Source organism: Pinus tabuliformis, chromosome 3_1 (genome assembly GCF_031772625.1).
Source record: "Pinus tabuliformis cultivar Carrire ecotype Pingquan chromosome 3_1, CPIR1, whole genome shotgun sequence".
NCBI classification, from domain to species: domain Eukaryota; kingdom Viridiplantae; phylum Streptophyta; class Pinopsida; order Pinales; family Pinaceae; genus Pinus; species Pinus tabuliformis.
In genome coordinates this window covers 714,294,140-714,317,412 of record NC_142301.1, presented here as the reverse complement: position 1 = coordinate 714,317,412, position 23,273 = coordinate 714,294,140, and the positions used below count along the sequence as shown (strand labels likewise).

Below are 23,273 nucleotides of genomic sequence, written 5' to 3'. Positions count from 1 at the left end.
TTTCTAAGGTCTTAAGAATACTTTTAAAGGACAAGTATGGATAAAGATTTCAAGACAAGGCCTATGTCCTTAATGGTAACTTCCAAAACTTAGCACTTCAAAAGAACTTAAAACATGTTATTGATGGAGTTAGTATTTAAACAAAAGTGTAAATATACAACTAGTTCAATCAAAATAAAATGCAATAATCAAATAATGAGAGAATGACTATGAGACCCAGTATCCTTGCTGCTTCAGCAAAAGGACAAGATGATTCTATCACGTCATTAGTTCATTAAAAGGCTATGTGCATCACTAATCTACAATCAACTTGAAAGCAATTTATGTACAATAATATACATGTTAAAAAGAAAATAAAATGCAGTAATTCAAACTGTATATTAATATACATGAAAATCAGAAAAAGAAATACAAGAAAATAAAGTAAAGACATCTGTACATTAATATACATGAAATAAGAAAAAGAAATGCAAGAAATTAAAGTGACAACTATACAAGGCAGGGGCCCCCTACTACCTATGAAATCAAATTCTTAAAGGAAAATAAAGACATCAAATAAAGGACTAATGACATCGGCCCAGTATCTCTGCTGCTGATTTAAAATGAAAATGAAATTTGAAATCTAAGTGACACTACATAACGGAGACAAATCACACTACTTTAACCTTTTCTTAACCTTTTTGCCTTTCAGCTAGATTTATCATGTGATAACAGTTATGAACAAATCAGCAATGTTAGTCTTAAAGCAAACTAAACCAAGCTGTACTAAGTGATATTTTGGCTCCAATAAAGTTATTTGATTATGGAAAAAGAACCATCAATAGATGAACAACTTGATATCTAAGAGCAGAAAGTAAAGTGCAAGTTAAAGAAATGATACTAATGAAAATCAAACTAGAAAAATAAAGGTCAGCAACATAGACAAGATGATCACATATGCCATTAGTCATGAAATCAAAGCAAAATTAAACACACTTGCATGAATTAAAATTGCATGAATGAAAAATCTAATCTACCTTACATTCTACAAAACAATATTTACAAAATGAAATCTACTCTACCTTACATCCTAATGTGCTCCATGACATCTACTTCACATCTCCTTCCATGTTGAGAACATCAAAGCTTTATTCAATTTCTTCAAAAGTGCAAAGTACAACAAAGCTCTCCAAAGCTTTCAAAAGCCATGGGACTAACAAGCTAAAAGGACTAAGAAAAAGACTAAAAGGAAAGACTAACAAATGAAGGAGAGAGATCTCCTATTTATACAAAAAGATGAGAGCCATCTCATTAATGAGAATCCATGAATCTCTCCCTCTACCTCTAGAGTCCTAATCAAAATAGGAACTGATAAGACACATGTCTTCTTAGAGTTACAATACAATTAGGAGATGTGACACATATCCTCATGATCCCATGATTCTTTCCAACCAAATTCGAATTTGGCCTTGGGGTGCCACATAAGGGTCTTCTAGAAGTCTCCTTTCAACCTACACATGTCAACAACCTCAACCCATTTGTTAGGTATAAGCATATGCACATTATTTTCTAATGTTTAACCACAAATTCACTTAAAAGGCTTAGAAATAATAAAGATTGGAAAAACATAAAGGTGGCCCAATGATAATGAAAGTGGGATGAATGTGGTGACATAGTAGTGAAATGGAGGTGAAATGGAAATGATATAATGGACATAATAGTGAAAGTGTAATGCAAATGAATGACATTTTCAAGACTCAACAATAAGCACAAAAATGGCCACAACAATCCTCATCATATGTCTAACTCGATAACTCTGGTTGCCTACTCATCTACAAAGAGGACTTTGTGTCGAACAGTCATGCTTCTCTGAAGGAAAATTTTTGAACTTACAGAAACTCATGCACAATGATTTCTTTGATGGCTTCTCCTCATAGGGTTTTTCTGTGTGTGTCTTCTTTAGGTCTTCCTCCTCTGCATGCTCCTTTAATGCCTTGACTTCATGATTATCGAATTTCATTGCAAAGAGTTAGTGCACAATAAAGTTATATTTTCAATCTTAGCCGCTCCTACTTTAGTATCCTGATTTACATACTGAATCCAAAATATTTTTACCAGACGAAGGCTAGTTGTGTCCTCTCATGATGAAAATATTCAATGCATTTCGATAACTTTCTTATGCCACTGCACTTCGTGAGATTCCAGCATAGAGAGATTTATATATATGAAGAAGATAACACGAGAAGAAAAGATAGAGGCCCACACTTTGTACTGCTACATATGAAGATAAAATGTTGAAATTCTACCATCAATGATATCAAAACATTAATTCATACTCCAATAAAGTGGTTTTGAATGTTAAGCAGGACTGGAATGTTTTTTATTCTTATTTTTCTTTAGCAATACTTAGTTGCGTTCTTTATGGGGAATGGTGCAAAAATGAATATGTGATGTTTATGTTTAAAATTCATTGTATCTTTAATATTTTATATAATTATTTATTCATTGATGTGAGTTGTAATATTATATTTTAATTATAATGTGCTTTGTGTCGTTAATGTTTAAAATTTATTGTATTTTTAGTATTTTATATAGTTATTTATTCAATTTTTTTATGTAAGTTTGGACAATCTTTTTCATTCATTTTCAAGAAAAACAGGTAGGTTCTACATCCATATCTATTTGGTTAGGTGGCCTCAACTAACTCATTGGGAAACTAGGTATATTGGCCACCTTACCGCATTATAAGCCATCTAAAAACAAAAGCGTTTGAGACTATATATCATAGCTATATAGGCCTCATTGTCCTTAATTCTCCTAGTCACGAGATAAGTAAGATAAAACATAAAAGTTTGCAAATCATTCATATATACATAGAAAAATGTAAAAATCCAAACTATGCAAGTCATGCTACTACTCGTCGGACGAGTTCACGTGCGTTGAGTCTTTTGCACTAGAACCTGACAATTTGGTCTAAGGGAGGCATGGAAAATACTTGTCTATGCAACTAAGGCAGGCATTTTGTTGTTGAATATGGAATTGAATGAGTTGAAATTCCTTGTGAATTTCCTAGAATTTTGTTTTAGTCTTGGAAGGTCTAGCAGAGGAAGTCGCCAAGGCTCTAGCCATGATATTCTTCCTCAGCGAATAAAGATAAAAAAATTATTGATATTGAGAGGAGTAACCTCTTCAATATCCAGGGTCCGTCATTAGATCCCGCCAGTCCTCCATATCTAGATCCACTATTTTTGCCTATTGATTTAAATCAACATCCCACTCAAAAATTAGCTGGTGAATTTGTGGTTGAGTATTGGCATGGTAGGCTAGAGAAGCTTCCCTAGTTAGAAATGAGGTGGATCTATGACCCTGTCCCCTAGTTGGACGTGCTTCGGGCTGGCTTCCTCCTCACCTCTGACCACTCTCCTGATTCCTCCTGTGACCTCCCCTTATCGATTTATCTCTATCAGAGAACAAACTCGCCACTATGAAGCTATGCCAACCAAAAAGGTAATGGAATAATCTGAAATCAAAAGCCAAGACTACTAGCTCGGGGAGACAACCTAGCTTAGGGTCATGGCACAAACAACGAGAGTTCGAATTTGTAGAATTGCAACAACATAATACAACAACACTATGAGCATGAAGTCTATAAACCATATGATTCACCGCGATAATGAACACTGCGATAATGAACAGGGTTTGTCGAAATAGGACTTTCACGGCAACCCATGGCTCCTTGAGCGTTCTTGGAGCAAGACCTAGTGTCCATTCAGGATTTTCCTTTCCAAGGAATCCCCTTTTCATATTAGGTAACAGGTACATCAAAGGTACTAAATAATAGACAAAATCCCTCATGCAAGAAGTGCACACCGAATTCCATTTTTCAAACCAAAAATGCATGCACATCCTAGGAAGAAAATCCCATAACAAACATAGATACTTCTATTATATTCAGAGAACCCATCAGAGTAAACTATTCTTGCCTCCCTAATTTCATGAAAGGTTTCATTTTTAACCCAAGACATCATCTCAAAGACACGCCTCCAACGAGGTATTAGAGTGTAGAGAATCTCAAGGATAAGGGCATGAATGAAACACACAGAGTTAACATACCTGCAACTGTTGTCCGCTGGGAAGAGGGTGAAGCCATTTGCCCTTGGATGGCTAACATTTTCAGATGCCTTCACGAGCAACCTCAAGATTGCAATCGAACCTGAAACAATACCTCCAAACCAAGTTAGGCTTGCTGCAAAAGATCCCGATGATAAGATATCTCATTGATCACTCCATTCCCATTTAATGTCTATCATGCACTTTGCCACCTTGCACTTGAACGCGAGTGTGCAAGGGCCGGTAATCGACCACCCACTGTCCTTTCCCATTACTCGTCTAGCCATGGCACCAATCCCATCAGTGTCCGGTTATCGTTTCTCACCCCAACTAGGGAGATTATTTATTCATTTAAATATATAGATGTGAGTTGTAATATTATATTTTAATGTTTTATTTATAAAGTTAAAAGTAAAATTTGGTTATTACATGGAGGAAGATATGATAGAGGTCCACACTTTGTCTTGCTAGATATGAACATAAAATGTTGAAATTCTATGGTATCATATGTACTAGATTTGAATATTTTTTCCTATTTTTTTCTTTTGTAATATTTAACTCTCTTTGTGCTTTTATGTTTAAAAATTTATATATTATTTATTTATTTGAATTTTAACATTTTAAGTAAAATTTGTTTTCTAAATTTTATTATTATTATTATTTATTGGAAGAATTAGGGAATTGCCAATCTACCATTCAGTCATTGCAAATGCAACTAGGTCATCACAAATTAAAAGCAGAAAATTTTTTATTTATTTTTAAAATAAGTAAATTACAATTTAACTAAAATATTCTTTTATATAACGTGCATACACAATGTGAAATATCACAGCTAAATAAATTATAATATCCTTACTGATATCTAATTTAACAATTTTTCCCTCTTTTATATATATATATATATGGTTAATGGGCTTTGACAAATTTTGTCTCTTTTACTTATATATATATATATGAAAGATTGTGTTGCATTTAACAACGCTGATTATTCAACCTTTTTAGAAATGATTTAAGTAGTTTCATGTGTTATTAGTCAATGTTTTTAGAAATGGTAGTATTCCATCTTTAAATCTCACCTCTTCTTTAACCATCAACTATAATAGAAATGGTTCCAGTAATATTTTTTTTATAATTTTTTTCCTAAATTTTATTTGTTAATTGAATTTTCTTTTTTAAATCAATGTTAAAATGTTATCAAAATTAGTTTTCCATTATTTCAGGATAGAAAATATAATAACATTAATAATACTAAGTTCATATATTATCTTTATAAATTTATTTATTATTGATAATTATTTTAAAATAAAAATAAGTTTATTAAAAATGATTTATTATTGAAAATAAAAAATTTAGAAAAAAATGTATAGAGAATTTGAAAATTAGATCTTCATAAACTGTAAATTTGAAAATTCATGATTAAAAATTTACACACCTTTATTTCTAATTTATTAATTTATTATTTTCAAACTTACCATCTTTGAAAATGAGTAAAGTGTAAAAATCTTTATTCCAAAATTATTTTTTATTAATCTCTTCTTTAATCCTTCAAGAAAATAAATTTTTGATTAAAAAAAACTATTAATTTCTATTTATTAACTTGGTAGGTCAACAAAGTTATTTATTATTACTTTCATCTTCGATGGTCTTATAAAGTGAGTTTTGGGTGACTTAAGGATACAAAATTATCAATCTTCTTCTATTAGACTTATCCAGATTTTAAAAAACATAAATTTATTTAATTAATATTAATTACTTATTAAATTTAAAATTAAAATAAATTTATAAAAAATGATTGATTATTACTCTTATCTTTAATTTTTCATGTTTACAGCTATCTTTTTGGGATTTATATATTTACGATGTATATCGAGCTAATCCTCGTAGAAACCTAAATGCTTTTCATTTGCTCTGCAAAGATAATGATTATACTTTCTTTGTCACTTGTTCAGTAAGGGAACCCAGAAATCAAGAAAAACTCATCACTTGCCTTCCGGGCAACATCCCACCGTTGAAGCCAACCGACCTGATTTACCGGAAAGCAGACCACGATCCGTCGGGCATTCGTTTAAATATCTTTCTTTACGAATCACAGAAGCAAAGCAAAGGCGACTATGTATTAGTGAACACGTTCGAGGAACTCGAAGGAAGGGATGCAATAACAGCACTCTCTTTGAATGACTGTCCTGCTTTGGCCATTGAACCTTTTTTTCTTCCCAATTTTTTACAGGGAAGGTGCTCGTGCAGCAGTCTGTTGGAGGAGGAGGAGAGCTGCCTCACATGGATCGATATGCAACAACCGCGATCAGTTATATACGTTTCCTTTGGGAGCATGGCTGCGAAATCCCAGCAACAGCTAGAACAGCTAGCGCTAGGGCTAGAGGGCAGCGGACAACCTTTCTTGTGGGTTCTTTGGTTGGATATCGCAGCAGGCCAGGTTGCGATTTTACCCGACGGCTTTGAAGAACGAACAAAGGAGGGGCACTGTTTGTGAGGTGGGCACCACAGTCAAAAGTGATTGCTCCTCACACACGGCGGACGGAACTCTACCTTGGAGGCAATGAGCATGGCAGTTCCCGTAGTGGGATTCCCATATGCTGCTGATCAGTTCCTTAACTGCAGATTCGCCAAGGACGTGTGGAAAATCGGCCTAGTTTTCCAGGATGTGGAGGTAGATAACCAGAAGGTGGTCATGAAAGAAGATGGTCATGAAAGAAGAGGTGGAGGATGTTATCAGGAGAATGAGGACAACACCGGAAGGAAAGAAGATGAGAGACAACGTTCTCAGGCTGAAGGAGTCGTCAACGAAGGCAGTCCTCCCCGGAGGATCTTCTTCCCTGAATTTAAACACTTTCGTAAAAGACATGATGACGATGAGTAAAGCAGTCCAATCCGAAAATGAAACCATGTGACTCGGTTTGCAGAATATGCCATAAAAATACATGGACATTTGAGAATAAGGTGATCACTATCAAAATTTGTGCTGACTCTTTGGATACCTCTCCCGTTTCCTAGACGAACATGGACGGGGAGGGCTTTAAAACCTCTCATGTTTCACTCACCTCTGTGTTCACTGGGTGAATGCCCGTAATATTCTTCTTAACAAAGGAATTTTGTGGCTTTTGAAAAATATATTTTTAACATTTTTTTCTTGTTAATAGACATTTTATGTTATATATATGGCTCACATAAATGTTATGATCAGTCTCACTGTAAATAAATTCATTAATTTTAAGGCTTTCTTAGTTTTCCATTACATGATCTAGTAAATATTCCAACTCTCCTGTATCATATGGAGATACCACGGTAAAAATTATGAGATTTTTAATTTTAAATAGGTTTGGTTGTAATATTAAGGTTTAATATTATGATTTTTTTTTTTGGGTAATATTATGAGTTGATATTATAGTTTATCAATATTGTATGTTAAAAAAAAGTTTTAGGTTATGAAACTTGTATATATTATATTTTTTAATTAATTAATTGAATTAAAAAATAAAAAAGACAATTATTATTTTTGATTTGTGTACATTACTAGAAATATTCTAAAATATTTTTTATAGATTAGACTCATATCATCTACCTAATAATTATTATTGATAAGTAAATAAAAATTATTAAATAAAAATTTTGGAAATCTTGTTTCAAAATAAACACCCATACCAACTTAGTTAATAGAAATAAATGCGTCATATCCATCACCTAAAATGTTATCTTATCATGCAAGCAAATACTTGAGATGTTATTTTTCGTGCAAGTAGTTCATGAAATATTTTATTATTCAAAAGTTACAATGAAAGTTTAATCAACCTCCCCTTTTTTGACATGTCAAAATCTTGGATATGATTATGAGAACCAATGCTTTTTTATTTTTATTATTTGTAGGTGGAGTTTTGGTGATGAAGAAATTAGAAATTGATCTTTTTTTCAATATGTTAGGTAGTTATTAGTTGTTTACTTAAAGGTTTGCTTCTAAGTGGTTTTGGTGAGGATATTTTATGACATCTTTAGGTGGAACACATTTACTCTAGTTGTATAGGCATGTATTATTGTTTGTAAGAATGTCTACAAGTCAAATATAGCAATGACTTGTGACTTAGCAATTGTTGAGAAACATCCTTCATAGTAAGGGTGCTTACACTCTAGCTTTATCACAATGGGCCAAACATGTCCCTTGGATTTGAACCCAGTGGGCACCCCTACCCTTTTAGCCTCATCACAATGAAGTGAACCCAACTAGATAGAAGAACACACCTAGCTCCCAACAACTCAAGCTGCTAAGACAAGATAAACTAGAATGTTGTTGTATTAAGTTCTTTTCATTAGACACTTAAAATAATGGTCCAACAAAGTTTATCTCAACATTATAATTTTAAATAACTACATCTAATCCTACAATAGCCAACATTAATGTATGGAAAGAGCTTTGAGATCTTAAATTGAATTTGAGAATTTTGTTTTGTTAGTTCTATATATGTTATTTCCTCTTTAATACTCTTTATTTCCTCTTTAATACTCTTCATTTGACATTGTAATTTCTCATAATTTATTTTACTTCTCACCTTTCTCTTTAGAGCTCTATGTACCATTATTTAGATTTTTATTTTTCTTGTTATTTTGACCTATCAATAATTTCATTATCAATGCCTTATTTTTGGGTCATTATATGTCTACTATTTTCCAAAACTTAATTCTTTTGCTTCTTAAACAAATCATTCCCTCATCTACTTTGCCACTAAAAGTTAAACCACGTCTCCACTTCTTTCTTTGCCTTTACCTAATTTTTCAAACCATCAATTTGATAGGTGACTTAAAAATTTACCCCCATCCATATATGAATACATAAAATTATAGGAAACATAAGAAGTTAGTGATTCTTGGTTAAGACTCCAAAATGAATATAACACTATGCCACACTCACAATACTAAAATTTTAAAATGAAACTTCAAGATAAGCATAAACTCATCTATAATGGATTTTTGGATTTATTAGAAAAAGATCATCTTTATTTTCAATCACAACATCTCATCTTACATTGTATACACTTAATCATAAACATTGAAATATAAAATATTTCTTCATTAGACAAAAAAATAACCCCTTTCACTCTTACATCCCTCAACTTTATCTTAAATTATCATTATTTATAATTATAAAAATAATTAACATATTAAAAAAAAATATATACATTAATAATAACAATAAAAATTAAACACATATTAAACTAAATATGAATTTTAATAATTTATAATAAATTTTAAAGTCTCTGGTCAATTTGTATACAACTGTTTCCCACTAATCTATACCAAACTTTTTAATAAAATTGATTTAAAAATTATGACTTCAAATGTCAAAATACGATTAGCCTTTCCCGTTGCTTTCCCAAACAAAGAAACGACCCAGTCGTAAAATTCTAAATCCAACCGACAGATGACAAAAGTGGGAGGGTGACATGAAAGGCCTCTGGGGTAACGGAACTAAAGTTCAGAGGATTTTGCTGGGTAAGAGGAAAATGGTATGTTTTAATAGGTACAGAGAGCAGGGATAGAAATTGAGGTACAGAGAGTAGGGATAGAAATTGACAGGCAAATTATTTGTTATGAAATTATTATGAAATTATTCTGGATAAGAGAAAAATGGTATGTTATTAAAATAGTCAATAAGCATAGAGAGCTGGGATAGAAATTGACAGGCAAATTATTTATTATGAGGTGATTTGTTAGGTACGAAATTGTAAATTTTTTTATTGAATACTAGTAGGAAATGCGAAAATGTTCTATCATATTTAAAACGTGTATTTGTTTTGAAATTCTAAACCTACTAAAAAATACAATAAAAATGAATAAGTCTACGTTAGAAAGTAGATTCCTGTAGCATTATTAGCCACTGGAAAGAAAGCTGGGCGACATGTATTTGTTTCGAAATTCTAACCCTACTAAAAAAGCAATAAAAATGAATAAATCTACGTTAGAAAGTAGATTCCTGTCGCAATGTCCTCATTAGCCACCGGAAAGAAAGCTGGGCGCATGTGGAATACGTGGCTTATCTTATCTTTATCCATGTACTTCCATTCATCATTGCCTCTGTATTTAGCATAAAAGAGTAACTGCGTATATATGAGAAATCAGGGGCGATGCACCCACTTAATCTCCACATATAATTTTAACGTCTGCTTTAAGCAAAAGAAGCAAATATGGATTTGGAAAGTCAGAGAAACAAAGTATGGAATCGCTCTAGCCGAGAATCATCAATGAAATAAAACAATAAACTTTCGTAATTGATATTATAGTCTTCTGCACGGTGATTTTCGTGCATAAAATTGCGGGGAAATAGTTGTAAAAATATTATAAAATCTTAAAAGAAAAATCACTTTTCAATTGCCCATCAATTTCCAATTTTTAAATACTTCATAAACATGGTATTTTTAATATTAAATAAAGATAGGTGTGAATCATGAGAATGAGAATGATTTAGGAAAGTTTGTTGGCAAGTTGCCATTGATGACAAATAGCAAGTTGAAGTGCACAAAACAAAACATGGACCGCAATTATTTGATACTGACATCACTGCTTAGGTCGATGACAATGAGATGTGGGTGCATAATTCGCAGCTCAAATCCAGAGCAAGAAACTGTGGTGCTGGATTAAGGGAAAGAAACGAATAAAGCTGGGCAATATTGATATGAATATGACGAGTCAAGAGGGGAAACATGCTCTGCACGCAGTGATTGTGCCCATTCCTGCACAGGGTCATGTTAATGCTCTCATGGAATTGGCGCAGCTGTTGGCTATTAGGGGAGTGTTTGTCACTTTCGTCAATACTGAGTGGATACATGAACGCATGGTGGAAACTTCAAAGAAACCTGAATCTCCTGTTTCCAAAGGCGATCTAGATTTGGAGCAGGAAGGAGGGAGAATTCGTTTTCTGTCCATTCCTGATGGTTTACCGCCTAACCATGGCCGCATCTCCAACACGACCGAGTTACTAATTTCGCTGCAAAAGTTAGGGCCTGCTTTGGAGGACCTGCTTACCACTGATCATGGCAAATCACCATCATTTCCACCCATCACATTCATAATCACAGACGCCTTCATGTCCTGCACGTCGCAAGTCGCGAGCAATATGAAATTGCCCAGAGTTATCTTCTGGCCTCTATGTGCTGCTGCCTCCATTTCTCAATGCTACAGCAATTTGCTTGCTTCTGAGGGACATATTCCAGTAAATGGTATGTCTTTCTCTTTGCAGTCTACATCCAGTATAGATTTTTCTTTTTAACATTTAGTCCGTTGAATTTAATTTCTGAATATTTTGAATTGGATAAATAGAAAAGTATACCAGAGCAAAGTTGTTAAAAAATCCCAAATATGCCATACATATTCTTTTTTATTTCTCCGTTTCCGTAAATTCAATTTAAACTGGGATAACTATAAATAATTTTAGGTGTCCATTTATTTAGGTATTAATTTGAATCGTTTCTTCCGTTAAGTGCACAGCGTTGTTTTACTTTTCATTTTAATTATGTATTTGAGAATTTTATTTTACGTAATTTATCCACGATCATGAAAGATTCATCGTAGGACGCGATACGTTTTGTGAATTTAATTTTACAGAATTTAGCAGTGATCTTCCAGGATTAACCGGAGGACACTTCACGTTTTGCGAGAATTGTTGAATAATTTCACCTAATAAGTATTTTTTTATAAGTAAATATGTTTTATTTTTTCTGATTAAAGATATATATTTATCTGTACAGGAGTTTATTTTGGTTTGGAAAAACTATACCAAATACAAAATTTTAATTGTTGTATTGATTCCGGAAGAAAGAGCCGTGGTCAGGATCATGAAAACAAAAATACTATAACTAATTATTTGGTCTCTACAACAATTTTTGAGCTAAAAAACTACACAACATAAACATCCAAATAGTAAAAACATGATAGCTACAGACATTTAATTAGAGGTACTAAAATCCATGGTTGTTGTAGTATGGGATTCTTGTTGTTGTCTGGGGAGTAAGTGGGATGCCCACATACGAGTATTTGATCCATTGACATCATGTGCTTCTGTAAGTGGGATATCTTTTCTTGATTTCATTCTTATTAACTAAAACTCTTCTCACATGAAATTTGAAGTTTCAATAAAAATCAATAGTGTACTTGTATTAGTTGTAGAGGTTTCTAGTATGTCCTGCATTTGGAATCTAGTATTCCACCTTTGTCAAAACTTTATATCAGTGAGAGTGCACCTTTCATCAACTAGTTCATGCTTTGTGTGGGCAACTTCCTCTTGAACCGGTTGAGAAATGAGCTCCCCATATCTGGATGTCAAACCCTCAGCCTGCATTTGCACCCTTGAAGGCTCACGTTCCTGGTAATATGTAGCACCTCAACATACTCTTGCTCTATGTTGGGGCATGATGAATGTCAATTGAAAGAGAAAGTCAAAACTACCAACAAGTTGCCACGTGAAGCTATGTTCAACTGATCGTCATTTCTCAAAGAGAATAACGAGACTGAAGGGGGCTAGGTCTCTGAGCACTGATGAGTCCTTGAGGGCCCCGCATAGTGCAAAGATGCTAGCCAGTTAAGAATCCTAAAAAACCTTGAGTAGAGTAGAGGGCAGATTGGTTGAGTTGCTACTGTGGAAGCAAAGGACACTAAGTCGTCAGCAGATGGACTATTCGAACAATAAGTCGATAATTAAATTCTAATTGCTTGTTGATGCCACCCCGGACTACTGGTGCTTAGAGGTGATTTGACACTGACGGAAACGATAAAATTTAACTTGAGAACCGAGGGTGGATGGAAATTTCACCTCCAACCCTACCCGTTTACAATTAAACCACCCACAAACCTTGGATTGTATATAATCCACAAGGACAGGTGAGGGAAACCACTTTTATTAGCTAACTCTTCTTTGTATCCTCGAGGAAGAGACCCAAGTTTAGCTAACTCTCACCCTAAATAATTGATGAGGAGAAGGAGAATGCCAACTTTCACGTGATGGAGGTTAAAGAAGAAGACACCCCCAGCTCCGGGTTGTTGGATTGCCTCCATTCCTAAGAAGATACACCAATGCCACACCTTGTACATTGCCAAATAATGATTTATCGATCATAGTATTATGATTTGAAACCAAATGTCTTCCTCCTACGGCCAACTGAAAGTTGCTTTGGTGTGAGAGCGTGAATTGATAGGCTCCCCTTGCTACCTAGTACACATTCTATTTACTCTTCAAGATATGCTCATACTGGTTCCCGACCCCATTAACATAAACTCTGTGTAGGAATTAAGTTTTGATATCGTCCGACGATGGAGCATTATGCCAAATGGTGTATGTTGCATGACATATATTAAACACGGGAATTGTGGCTAGCCCATGAGCTAGCCAGTAGGATGGTAGCAACATGTCTCCTCACCTCAACTTATTATTATTGTTATTTTAAATTTTTTATTAATTAATTTTAATTTAATTAATAAATATTTAATTAGATTCATAAAAAATATGAAAAATAATTTTTCACTTCTTTAAAAAAATATTTTTATTCAATTATTTTTTTAAATCTCATATTTATTTTTAAAACTTTATAAAAAAATAAATTTAGAATATAAAATGCAATCTAAAACTATTAAATTTAAGATAAAAAATTGTGAGTGATGTGTTTATTTTGAAACATGGTTTATCTATAAAATATTTTAAATAGTAGTAAGAGATAGAGAGCTAAAGTTTATTTTAAAGGTAGTTATACTTTTTTGTTTTTCAATTTAATTAAAAAATATTGTAAAATGAAATTAAAATAAATAATATATAAAATATTTCCATTGTGAAACGATTTATTGTGTTTTTGGACAATTTTGTATTGATAAATCAATGTACAGTATTATAAGAAACCTCCATGATAAAATGAGTATGAATCTCCATGGTTTAAAATACTTGTTACATGGTTTTTAAATGTATATGTATTTAACTCATATATTAATTATTTTAATAATAATAAAGTTATGATTTAATTAAATTTTATGTTATTTTACTCTGAATGGGGTGATAAATGTGGCAGTGGGTGTGTACTAGACGATGCCACCTAAGCTAGAAAATGAGTCAGGGGATGTGGCGCCCGCCCCCAATCAATTTCAATGCACATAACACATGAGAATATTGGATATTGAGCAAGATTTTTCATCCTCATTGGAAGATGAAGATGATAGGTTGTGGCTGGTGAGGGAAGATGTTGTATTCGTGTGATGCCAGGAGAGGCAGCAATTTCACCCATTTTGTTAAATTCACAACAATGGAATGTTGGAGGCTTGGCTACATACAGAGGGAAGCAAGTGGTGTAGGTTTTGTCCACCCCGCTAGTGATTAGGGTATTTAAACATGTAGCAAGAGGAAGGTGTCTACAAGGTGGTGTTTCCAACCCCTTAGTTGGTCTACTTCCTGCATGCAACTGATATCCTCCTCTAATCAATGTGGCTTCATTGACTACCTGGTATCATTATGTTTATCCCTGCCTTTCCTTCGTTTCAATTAAGTTGGAATTACTGCAAGAGGCTTTGTGTGGTGTATAAATGAGAGTGTTGGCCTTTTCTTTTTCTATCCTCACTCTCTCATGACGGTTTATCAAAGTGGAGATTTCCCCTTTTGTTGTTTGACAATATTAGAGTGAGTTGTTAAGCCCATTCCCCCAGTTCTATTCTAAGCTTTCCATTATCATCTTCCACCCTATCTGACGAGTGTTGGTTCTCTTATTGCCTGGAGGTTATCTCATGTTGAGTGGAGTTCCATATTTTTGGTTTATCGATACTGGTGGTGGGATGTTTTGCCTGGGGAACTTGTAGCCGATAGGTCGATCTGTTGTTGCTCATTTTTAGTTCCTTTTCCTTCTTTCCTTAGGCAATTATTCGGGTAGAACCTCAACCTCCTATCTTGTTTGGTTTCTTCTTTGAGTGTTACTAACTCACCCTGTTTACGAATAGAGTCAAAGTCTTGTTGGCAACAGGCTTTTGCACTATCAAAAGGTGGATTTTCAAGTCGTTTATTGACTCTATTGGTGTTGTAAGTTGGGCAAAAAATCTGTGGGTGGTGGAATTATATAGTCCCTTTCTCACTCAAGGGAGACTTGGAGGTTTTGTTCAAGTTGAAGATTTTTTGGGCTTGCACCTTTGCAACTCTCACACATGGGATTGAGACTATTCATTGTCCAGATTACTTTTTCTTCTCAATTAAAATATAAATTTTCTTACAAATTTGTATTCTTAACAATAAGAGAAAAATATATTCGTTAAGGAATATGTAACCTTTTCCTAATTTAAATTAATATTTTCTTTAAATTAAGAATTTTAAATATTATTTTATGACATTTTTCTATAGAGGCCATAATTTCAATTTAGTTTGAAGAGTGAATTTTTAGTTGAAATGGGGTTAATTTTTTTAGAAATCTAAATTGGGCAGTGTTTTAAATCTATTTTTTGGTTGTAGAAATGGATTCAACATCATTAAAACTCTGGCACCTGAATTTTGAAAAATTTCTGTCAAATTTTCTAAATCATACCGAAATTTCTATTATTTTCTAAGTGAAATTGTGAAGTATTGAGACCAGAAGTTATTTTATTTGCAAACGTCACCATCAAAATAATTATGCCTACCATTTTCCTTCACCAATTCAATATTAAATATGATAAAAATGTAACCCACCAAACTTACCTTAAAAAAGTGTGCCATCTTCCTGAATCCACAAGTCGCAGATCCTGCGAGCAATGTAGTCTTGGTTTATATGTTGTGTGTTAAGTAATAGCACCACATGCTGCCAGCTATGCATTGGAAAAAGGTATTACCGAGTGGTACAAATCAAATCTGGAGTCGTCAATATTAACGTGTGAAGGAGATTCCATGGTGATTCCCATTTGCCTCTCTAGACATACAAGTATTTGATCCATGGATATCATGTGCATGTCTTCCTTGATTTCATTCCTATCAACTAAAACTCTTCTCAAATGGAATTTCAAGTGTCAATAAAAATCAATAGTGTACACATACTAGTTGTGCGGCCTCTAGTATGTCCTGCATTCAGAACCTAGTCTTCCACCTTTGCCAAAACCTTTATATCAGTGAGAGTGCACCTCTTATCAACTAGTTCATGCTTTGTATGGGCAACTTCCTGTTGAACCGGTTTAGGAATGAGCTCCCCATATCTGGATGTCAAACCCTTAGCCTACATTTGCGCCCTTGAATGCTCACGTTCTAACGCAGGGAAAGACCTGCTACCTAGAGTATCCATAAAAAAATGCATAATTTCATTCGTCCCAGGAATTACTATGACTTTCTTGGTCAAACCTTCATAAGCTAAGGTTAAGGCCCTTTCATTTAAACCTCATGTGGAGACATTTCATTAGACTTTCTATATTCTAACCCTTCATTTATCTTTCTATCGGGACTTTATAACTCAACCCTTCACCCTTTATTGCAACCTTGGTTAGTCCTTTTCGCAAAACCTTATAACTCAATAGAGTATGCCTTCGAAACTCTTGACTTGCAATATGCGACTTCTTTCCCCACTATTGATTTCATTCACCAGATCAACGTTGTCGCAATATCGCATCAAACCATCACGTGACTTCATCGCTTATTGCATGTGATATCTGATAACAAAACTAGACTTCAAATAAATTAAAGTTGGGCCTATAACTTCCTTGAGTCCGCCTTTTCCACAAATCTTTTCATTTCAATCTCCACCATCGATCTTACCTTCAATCTGACGGCTACGCTTTTTCTTGATCACCAAATTAACCCGATGCTTTCTAACCGTTGACCAAGATTCGCTTGATCTGACGATCCCCAGCGATGTCGGGTGGATCACTTGCATGACATTTAACGCCTTTACGGACTTGATGAGAATTATAAGTCATCAATTTATAAAAGTTTGGGTCCGCCCTTGCAGTTAACGTTCAATCTCTTTACGGCTCGATACCCATTGGATGATGAGGCCTTTAAATCCTACGATCTGCTGCCCTTCAACTAGCACGCGGGATATCAATCTCTCAACCCTCGTAGTTGACCATGACGTAAGTGTTGACTTCTATGATCGACGGTTGAGATCAATTGCGGGACTTCAATCATGATCAAGGGAATTTGCCCTCTTCTACCCCCACAGCTCTTTACTTTGGTTTTATGTCATTTCTTCAATGTCTTCTGTGATTCCATTTTTCTTCAAGGGTCTAGCCCTTCGCTGTTCTACCACAACTCTCACCTTCGCTTAACTCCACTCGCCTTTATGCTCTTCCACCTTCACTGTAACACTAAAGGATTCCTTTGATGTATACAAAGTCATAACACAAGCTATATGGTTCTCTCCTCGAACTTCTTCTTGACTAACAATTCTACCCAACACTTCTATTACTAGAATTGTTATCTCTAAGACAACTCTACCCACAATCACAACTGTGGAGCTGCCTCAACAACTTCTACCCAACCGTAGTTGGAATTTGTTCTGTTACTCTTCTCTGTATTTCGCCTCTGATTCTGCCCAAATTCCACCTCCATATATATACGATACAAAATCTGTAATTCACACACAAATTACAATTAACCCATTCCATACACACACATAACTCAGAATTCAGTTGTTTGTATTAATAAACATGTATTTACATAGGAACTATTTCCTTGACCTGATCTTCTGTATTAGTGGCCTTTGTTCCTCTCCTTCCCGTAGGCTTACAATATGACTGACTGACTCCTCTAACTCTTCTCTAGCTACTTCTCTACCTACTTCCTCTTTATACCTTTTAGGCTTACATTTATACAAAAGGTTTTGTTGAACTAATTCTAGTTCAGATCCTTAATCTGCTGAACTAACTCCTCAATATCCTCTAAGTCCACTTTTGACTCCTACTTATCCCTAAGGATCCTCTCTAGCTCCTCGAATCATGCAACCACTTTCTAGTCCAAGACTTTCAATTGATTTCTAACTCTCTCATCATCATTAATCTCTCATGTTCTCCTACATTCGAGAGAATTTACAATTATCCTCACAATATCTAATTAATTCCTATTCTACTCACTTAAAACATTAATAATTACATACATAGGTATCCAACTTCCTTGAAAATACAAGAACCCCTATGTCTACTAAAATACAATGATATTTCTGAGCCAATGCTCCTGCATCAGACTCCCAAGGTTAAAATAATCATGATCTCTTGATCATGTGATTTTGTCTTTTGTCTCCCTGGATCCCATACTTTGTTCTGTATTTTGCCTTTGGTTGCTGAAGTTGTTTGTTGTTGTTCTCCAGGTTTCCACACTTTATGCTATATTTCTGCACTAGCTATGCTGTCACAGTCTACTGCTGTGTTTCTCTTTCTGCTGCTCCTTGGTCTTCTTATTGTTGTTTTCTTCTGAGGTACCTTCATCATCAATCTTATTATTCTTTCAATCTCTATGTCCAATTTATCCTTTGACTGATAATTACTTTGCCAATTGTTGTTGTACTCTGTCCACTCATCTTCAAACTGCTGTTTACTGTCTTCTCTTTGAAGTTGTTGGATTCTTACTACCGACCTTTCATCCTTACCCTATTGTTGTTTTCCAAACAACCTTTGTTCAATATATGTAAATTTACTTTCAAAAAGTAAATTGTCCTCCAATTTCCTTTGTACTTGATTCCCCTCAAATACATCACTATGTTGTTCATCAGTTCCAACATATTTTCCTTCTTCTTCCTTGACAACCCTTAGTAATTGTCCTTCACTTTCTTGACTGATTCTAACAATCAATTTAACTTCTTCAAGCATAGTATCTTCATGCTTTTCTTTTTCCTCATCAGCATGTCTGTCCTGGCAACTTCCAGTCTTCTTCAGTTCTAAAACTGACTCCTCAATTTGAAACATGTTTGTCTCATTTTCAACAAATCCTGTAATCATAAAACAATTATTAGAATTAAAAATATAAGGCCTCATTACCTTTTCCTTCTCTGGCAACACATCAGTATGTTGCTCTTATTTCTCCTCCTCTATCAGCACATCAGTATGTTGATTTGAATTCTCAAAAGAATTCATGAGACTGTCAGCTAGTCTCTCCTCCATACCATCTTCTTCAATGATATCTCTCTGCTCTGGTTCACAATAATGAACTCTTCCTTCTGTAATGTCAAATTGCTGAACTTTCATTGCCATATCCTTTTCCTTATGATTGTCATTCATGACAATTTCTTTGTCTTCCTTTTTCAGGAATCTATCCTGAGTATATATCCTCTGCTTTTCCAACTCCCTTCTTCATTGGACTCTTTCCTCTTCCTCCCTTGCATATCCTTTGCAATCTTCATCAGTTTCTTTCTTCCCTACTAGTGCTTTCAGCCATTTCCCTAGTAGCTCCAATTCTGTCTCCCATTCACTGATGCTTTGATGAGAGTTTAGTCCTTCTTCTTTATTGATTGCCTCAAAAGCTTCCCTAGTTATCTCCACTGTGCCTATCATCATGATGGAATGATGATCCTTTACTATGTTTTCAGCTGACATAGTCTCTTCTTTGCCTTTAATCTTCTATTCATTACCTTTTACTTCTAGATCTTCATTTATTCTGAAGACATCTTCAAAAGGTTTCTTTTCTCTTGCAATACCTGGAATCATACACAAACGATCAATTCTAAAAACATAAGACCTTGTGGTCTCACTTGATGCTGCAGTCATCATATCTCCTTATTGTTCTGAATCCTTCATATGATTCATAAGATCCTCCATAGATCTCCAGTATTCATCTTCATCCAAAACTTCACCCTGTTCTATTTCATAAATGGACACTTCCATTTCCAACTCAACTTCTCCGAGTTCTTCCATCAAGCTCTTCACTTGCCTCTGTTGTAGTCTTCTCTGTAACTTAGACCACTTCACTGCCTTTTTCCTCAAGGCCCAACCTTGTCTTTGGCTTTCCTCCAGTATCCTTCTTAATGCATCGAGTTGTTCTTTTAACTCTACAATCTCCTTGTCACGTTCCTCTTGACTCATCCTCTTGCCATTTACCTTGGCATTCTCCTTCTTCACTTTTCTTTTGCTGTGGTCTTCTTCAGAACCTCTGTTATCTCTATTATGACTATCAATAGTCATCTTCTTCTCTATCTTCATGAGTTCCTCACTCACTTACTATGAGCTGCATTAAAGCCTCTACAACAACAAGTCCTCCCTGCTGCCACTTACCTCACCAAGATTTCCTCTGTACTTGGTCTTTTGGCAAGCACTTGGTTCTCTATTCTCTGGAACCTCTTTGAGCACTTCTCTCTGCTCCTTCTAGGCTTCAACTCATCTACACCTTTTAAGAACACAATTTTCCTCTTGTACTTCAATCAAAAATGAAATACTAGGTTCTAACCACCTCTCCTTTCACTCAGAAATTCTTACCAACTTTCTTCATCCCTTAGAAATTCTACCCACATCCTTTGTGGAATTGCCTTTGTGAGCTACAACACTACCTCTGCAGTAACAAGTCTCCTTCTTGCTACATATGCCTCACTAAGCTTCTCTCCTTTGAGCTCAGTCTTTTAGCATTTCTCTAGTTCTTTCCTCTGGAACCAATTGAGCACTCCTTGGTCTAGGTTGTTGCAATCTTCTCACCTTCCCTTGTTGTCATCTGTATATCAATGCTATTCAAACCAAAGATCATTCCCAAGCTTTCAAAAGTTTTCTTCTCAGCTTCCTTCTGAGAACACTATTATCCTCTCTGTCCAACCTTTAGTTGGACTCTTCAGGTTCACTACCACTGCATGGCGTCACAAGCAGTCTCCATCCACTCTTCACATTTGAGTGAACCTCCACTTTCCTCAAGAAAAAAAACATCACTGTGTTTTCTTTATGCTTTTGCAATCTCTGATTAATAATATCACATACTCTCATCTTATGTCATGTCTTCTACTTATCAGATTCAAATAATCTAATCTCCTCTTTCTTTTGCAATCACACTTGTATTCTGCACAATTCTACTTTAAGAAAGAGCTTTAACTATCTTTGATACCACTCTGACACAGCGAAAGACCCGCTACCCACAGTATGCATAAAAAAATGCATAATCTCATTCGTCCCAAGAATTACTATGACCTTCTTGGTCAAACCTTCATAAGATAAGGTTAAGGCCCCTTCATTTAAACCTCATGCAGAGACATTTCATTAGACTTTCTATAATCTAACCCTTCATCTATCTTTCTATCGGGACTTTATAACTCAACCCTTCACCCTTTATGGCAATCTTGGTTAGTCCTTTTCGCGAAACCTTATAACTCAATAGAGTATTCCTTTGAAACTATTGACTTGTGATATGTGACTACTTTCCCCATTGTTGATTTCATTCACCAGATCAACGTTGTCACAATATCGCATCAAACCATCACATGACTTCATCGCTTATCACATGTGATATCCGATAACACAACCAGACTTCAAATAAATTAAAGTCACGCCTATAACTTCCTCGGGTCTGCCTTTTCTACAAATCTTTTCATTTGAATCTCTACCGTCGATCTTACCTTCAATCCGATGGCTACAATTTTTCCCAATCACTAAATTAACCTGACGCTTTCTAACTGTTGATCAAGATCCACTTGATTCGATGGTCCCCAGCGATGTTGGGTGGATCACTTGCACAACATTTAACGCCTTTACGGACCTGATGAGAATTATAAATCCTCAATTTATAAAAGTTCGGGTTTGCCCTTGCAATTAATGTTTGATCTCTTTATGGCCCGATATCCATTGGATGATGAGGCCTTTAAATCCTATGGTCTACTGCCCTTCAACTAGCACGCGGGTTATCAATCTTTCAACCCCCGTAGTTGACCATGACATAAGTGTTCACTTCTATGATCGACGGTTGAGATCAATTGTGGGACTTTAATCACGATCAAGGGAATTTTCCCTCTTCTACCCCCACAACTCTTTACTTTGGTTTTATGTCGTTTCTTCAATGTCTTATGTGATTCCGGTTTTCTTCAGGGATCTGGCCCTTCGTTGTTCTGCCACAAATCTCACCTTCGCTTAACTCCACTTGCCTTTATGCTCTTCCACCTTCACTGTAACACTAAAGGCTTCCTTCGATGTATACAAAGTCGTAACACAAGCTATATGGTTCTCTCCTCGAACCTCTTTCTGACTAACAATTCTACCCAACACTTCTATTACTGGAATTGTTATCTCTAAGACAACTCTACACATAATTGCAACTGTGGAGTGCCTCAACAACTTCTACCCAACCGTAGTTGGGAGTTGTTATGTTACTCTTCTCTGTATTTCACCGTTGATTCTACCCGAACTCCACCTCCATATATATACGATACAAAATCTGTAATTCACACACAAATTACAATTAACCCATTCCATACACACACATAACTCAGAATTGAGTTGTTTGTATTAATAAACATGTATTTACATAGGAACTCTTTCCTTAGCCTAATATTCTGTATCAGTGGCCTTTGTTCCTCTCTTTCCCGTAGGCTTATAGTCTGACTGACTGACTCCTCTAACTATTCTCTAGCTACTTCTCTACCTACTTCCTATTTATGCCTTTTAGGCTTACATTTATACAAAAGGTTTTGTTGAACTAATTCTACTTCAGATCCTTAATCCGTTGAACTAACTCCTCAATATCCTCGAAGTCCACTTTTGACTCCTACTTATCCCTAAGAATCCTCTCTAGCTCCTCGAATCATGAAACCACTTTCTAGTCCAAGACTTTCAATTGATTTCTAACTCTCTCATCATCATTAATCTCTCATGTTCTCCTACATTCGAGAGAATTTACAATTATCCTCACAATATCTAATTAATTCCTATTCTAATCACTTAAAACATTAATAATTACATACATAGGAATCCAACTTCCTTGAAAATACAAGACCCCCTATGTCTACTAAAATACAATGATGTTTCTAAGCCAACGCTCCTACATCATGTTCTTGGTAATATGTCGCACCTCAACATACCCTTTCTCTATGTTGGGGCATGATGAATGTCAATTGAAAGAGCAAGTCAACATTGCCAACAAGTTTCCATATTAAGCTAGATCAACTGATTTTCATTTCTCAAAGAGAATAATGAGACTGAAGGGGGCTATGTCTCTTAGCACTGATGAGTCCTTGAGGGCCCCGCATAGTGCAAAGATGCTAGCTAATCAAGAATCCTAAAAAACCTTGAGTAGAGTAGAGTGG

General features: G+C 34.9%; 2 protein-coding genes across 2 annotated transcripts in view; both read left to right on the top strand.

Moving 5' to 3' along the window:
- The window catches only part of LOC149189242 ((R)-mandelonitrile beta-glucosyltransferase-like), a 64,271-nt gene extending 57,507 nt beyond the window's left edge, over positions 1-6,764 (top strand). The window contains exon 2 of the mRNA XM_089413172.1: positions 6,039-6,764. Coding sequence (XP_089269298.1) covers positions 6,039-6,580 — 542 coding nt within the window. The 3' untranslated portion in view covers positions 6,581-6,764. The remainder of the gene's footprint in view (positions 1-6,038) is intronic.
- Positions 6,765-10,686: 3,922 nt separating this feature from the next.
- Positions 10,687-23,273, top strand: part of LOC149189241 ((R)-mandelonitrile beta-glucosyltransferase-like) — a 32,329-nt gene continuing 19,742 nt past the window's right edge. The window contains exon 1 of the mRNA XM_089413170.1: positions 10,687-11,312. Coding sequence (XP_089269296.1) covers positions 10,769-11,312 — 544 coding nt within the window. The 5' untranslated portion in view covers positions 10,687-10,768. The remainder of the gene's footprint in view (positions 11,313-23,273) is intronic.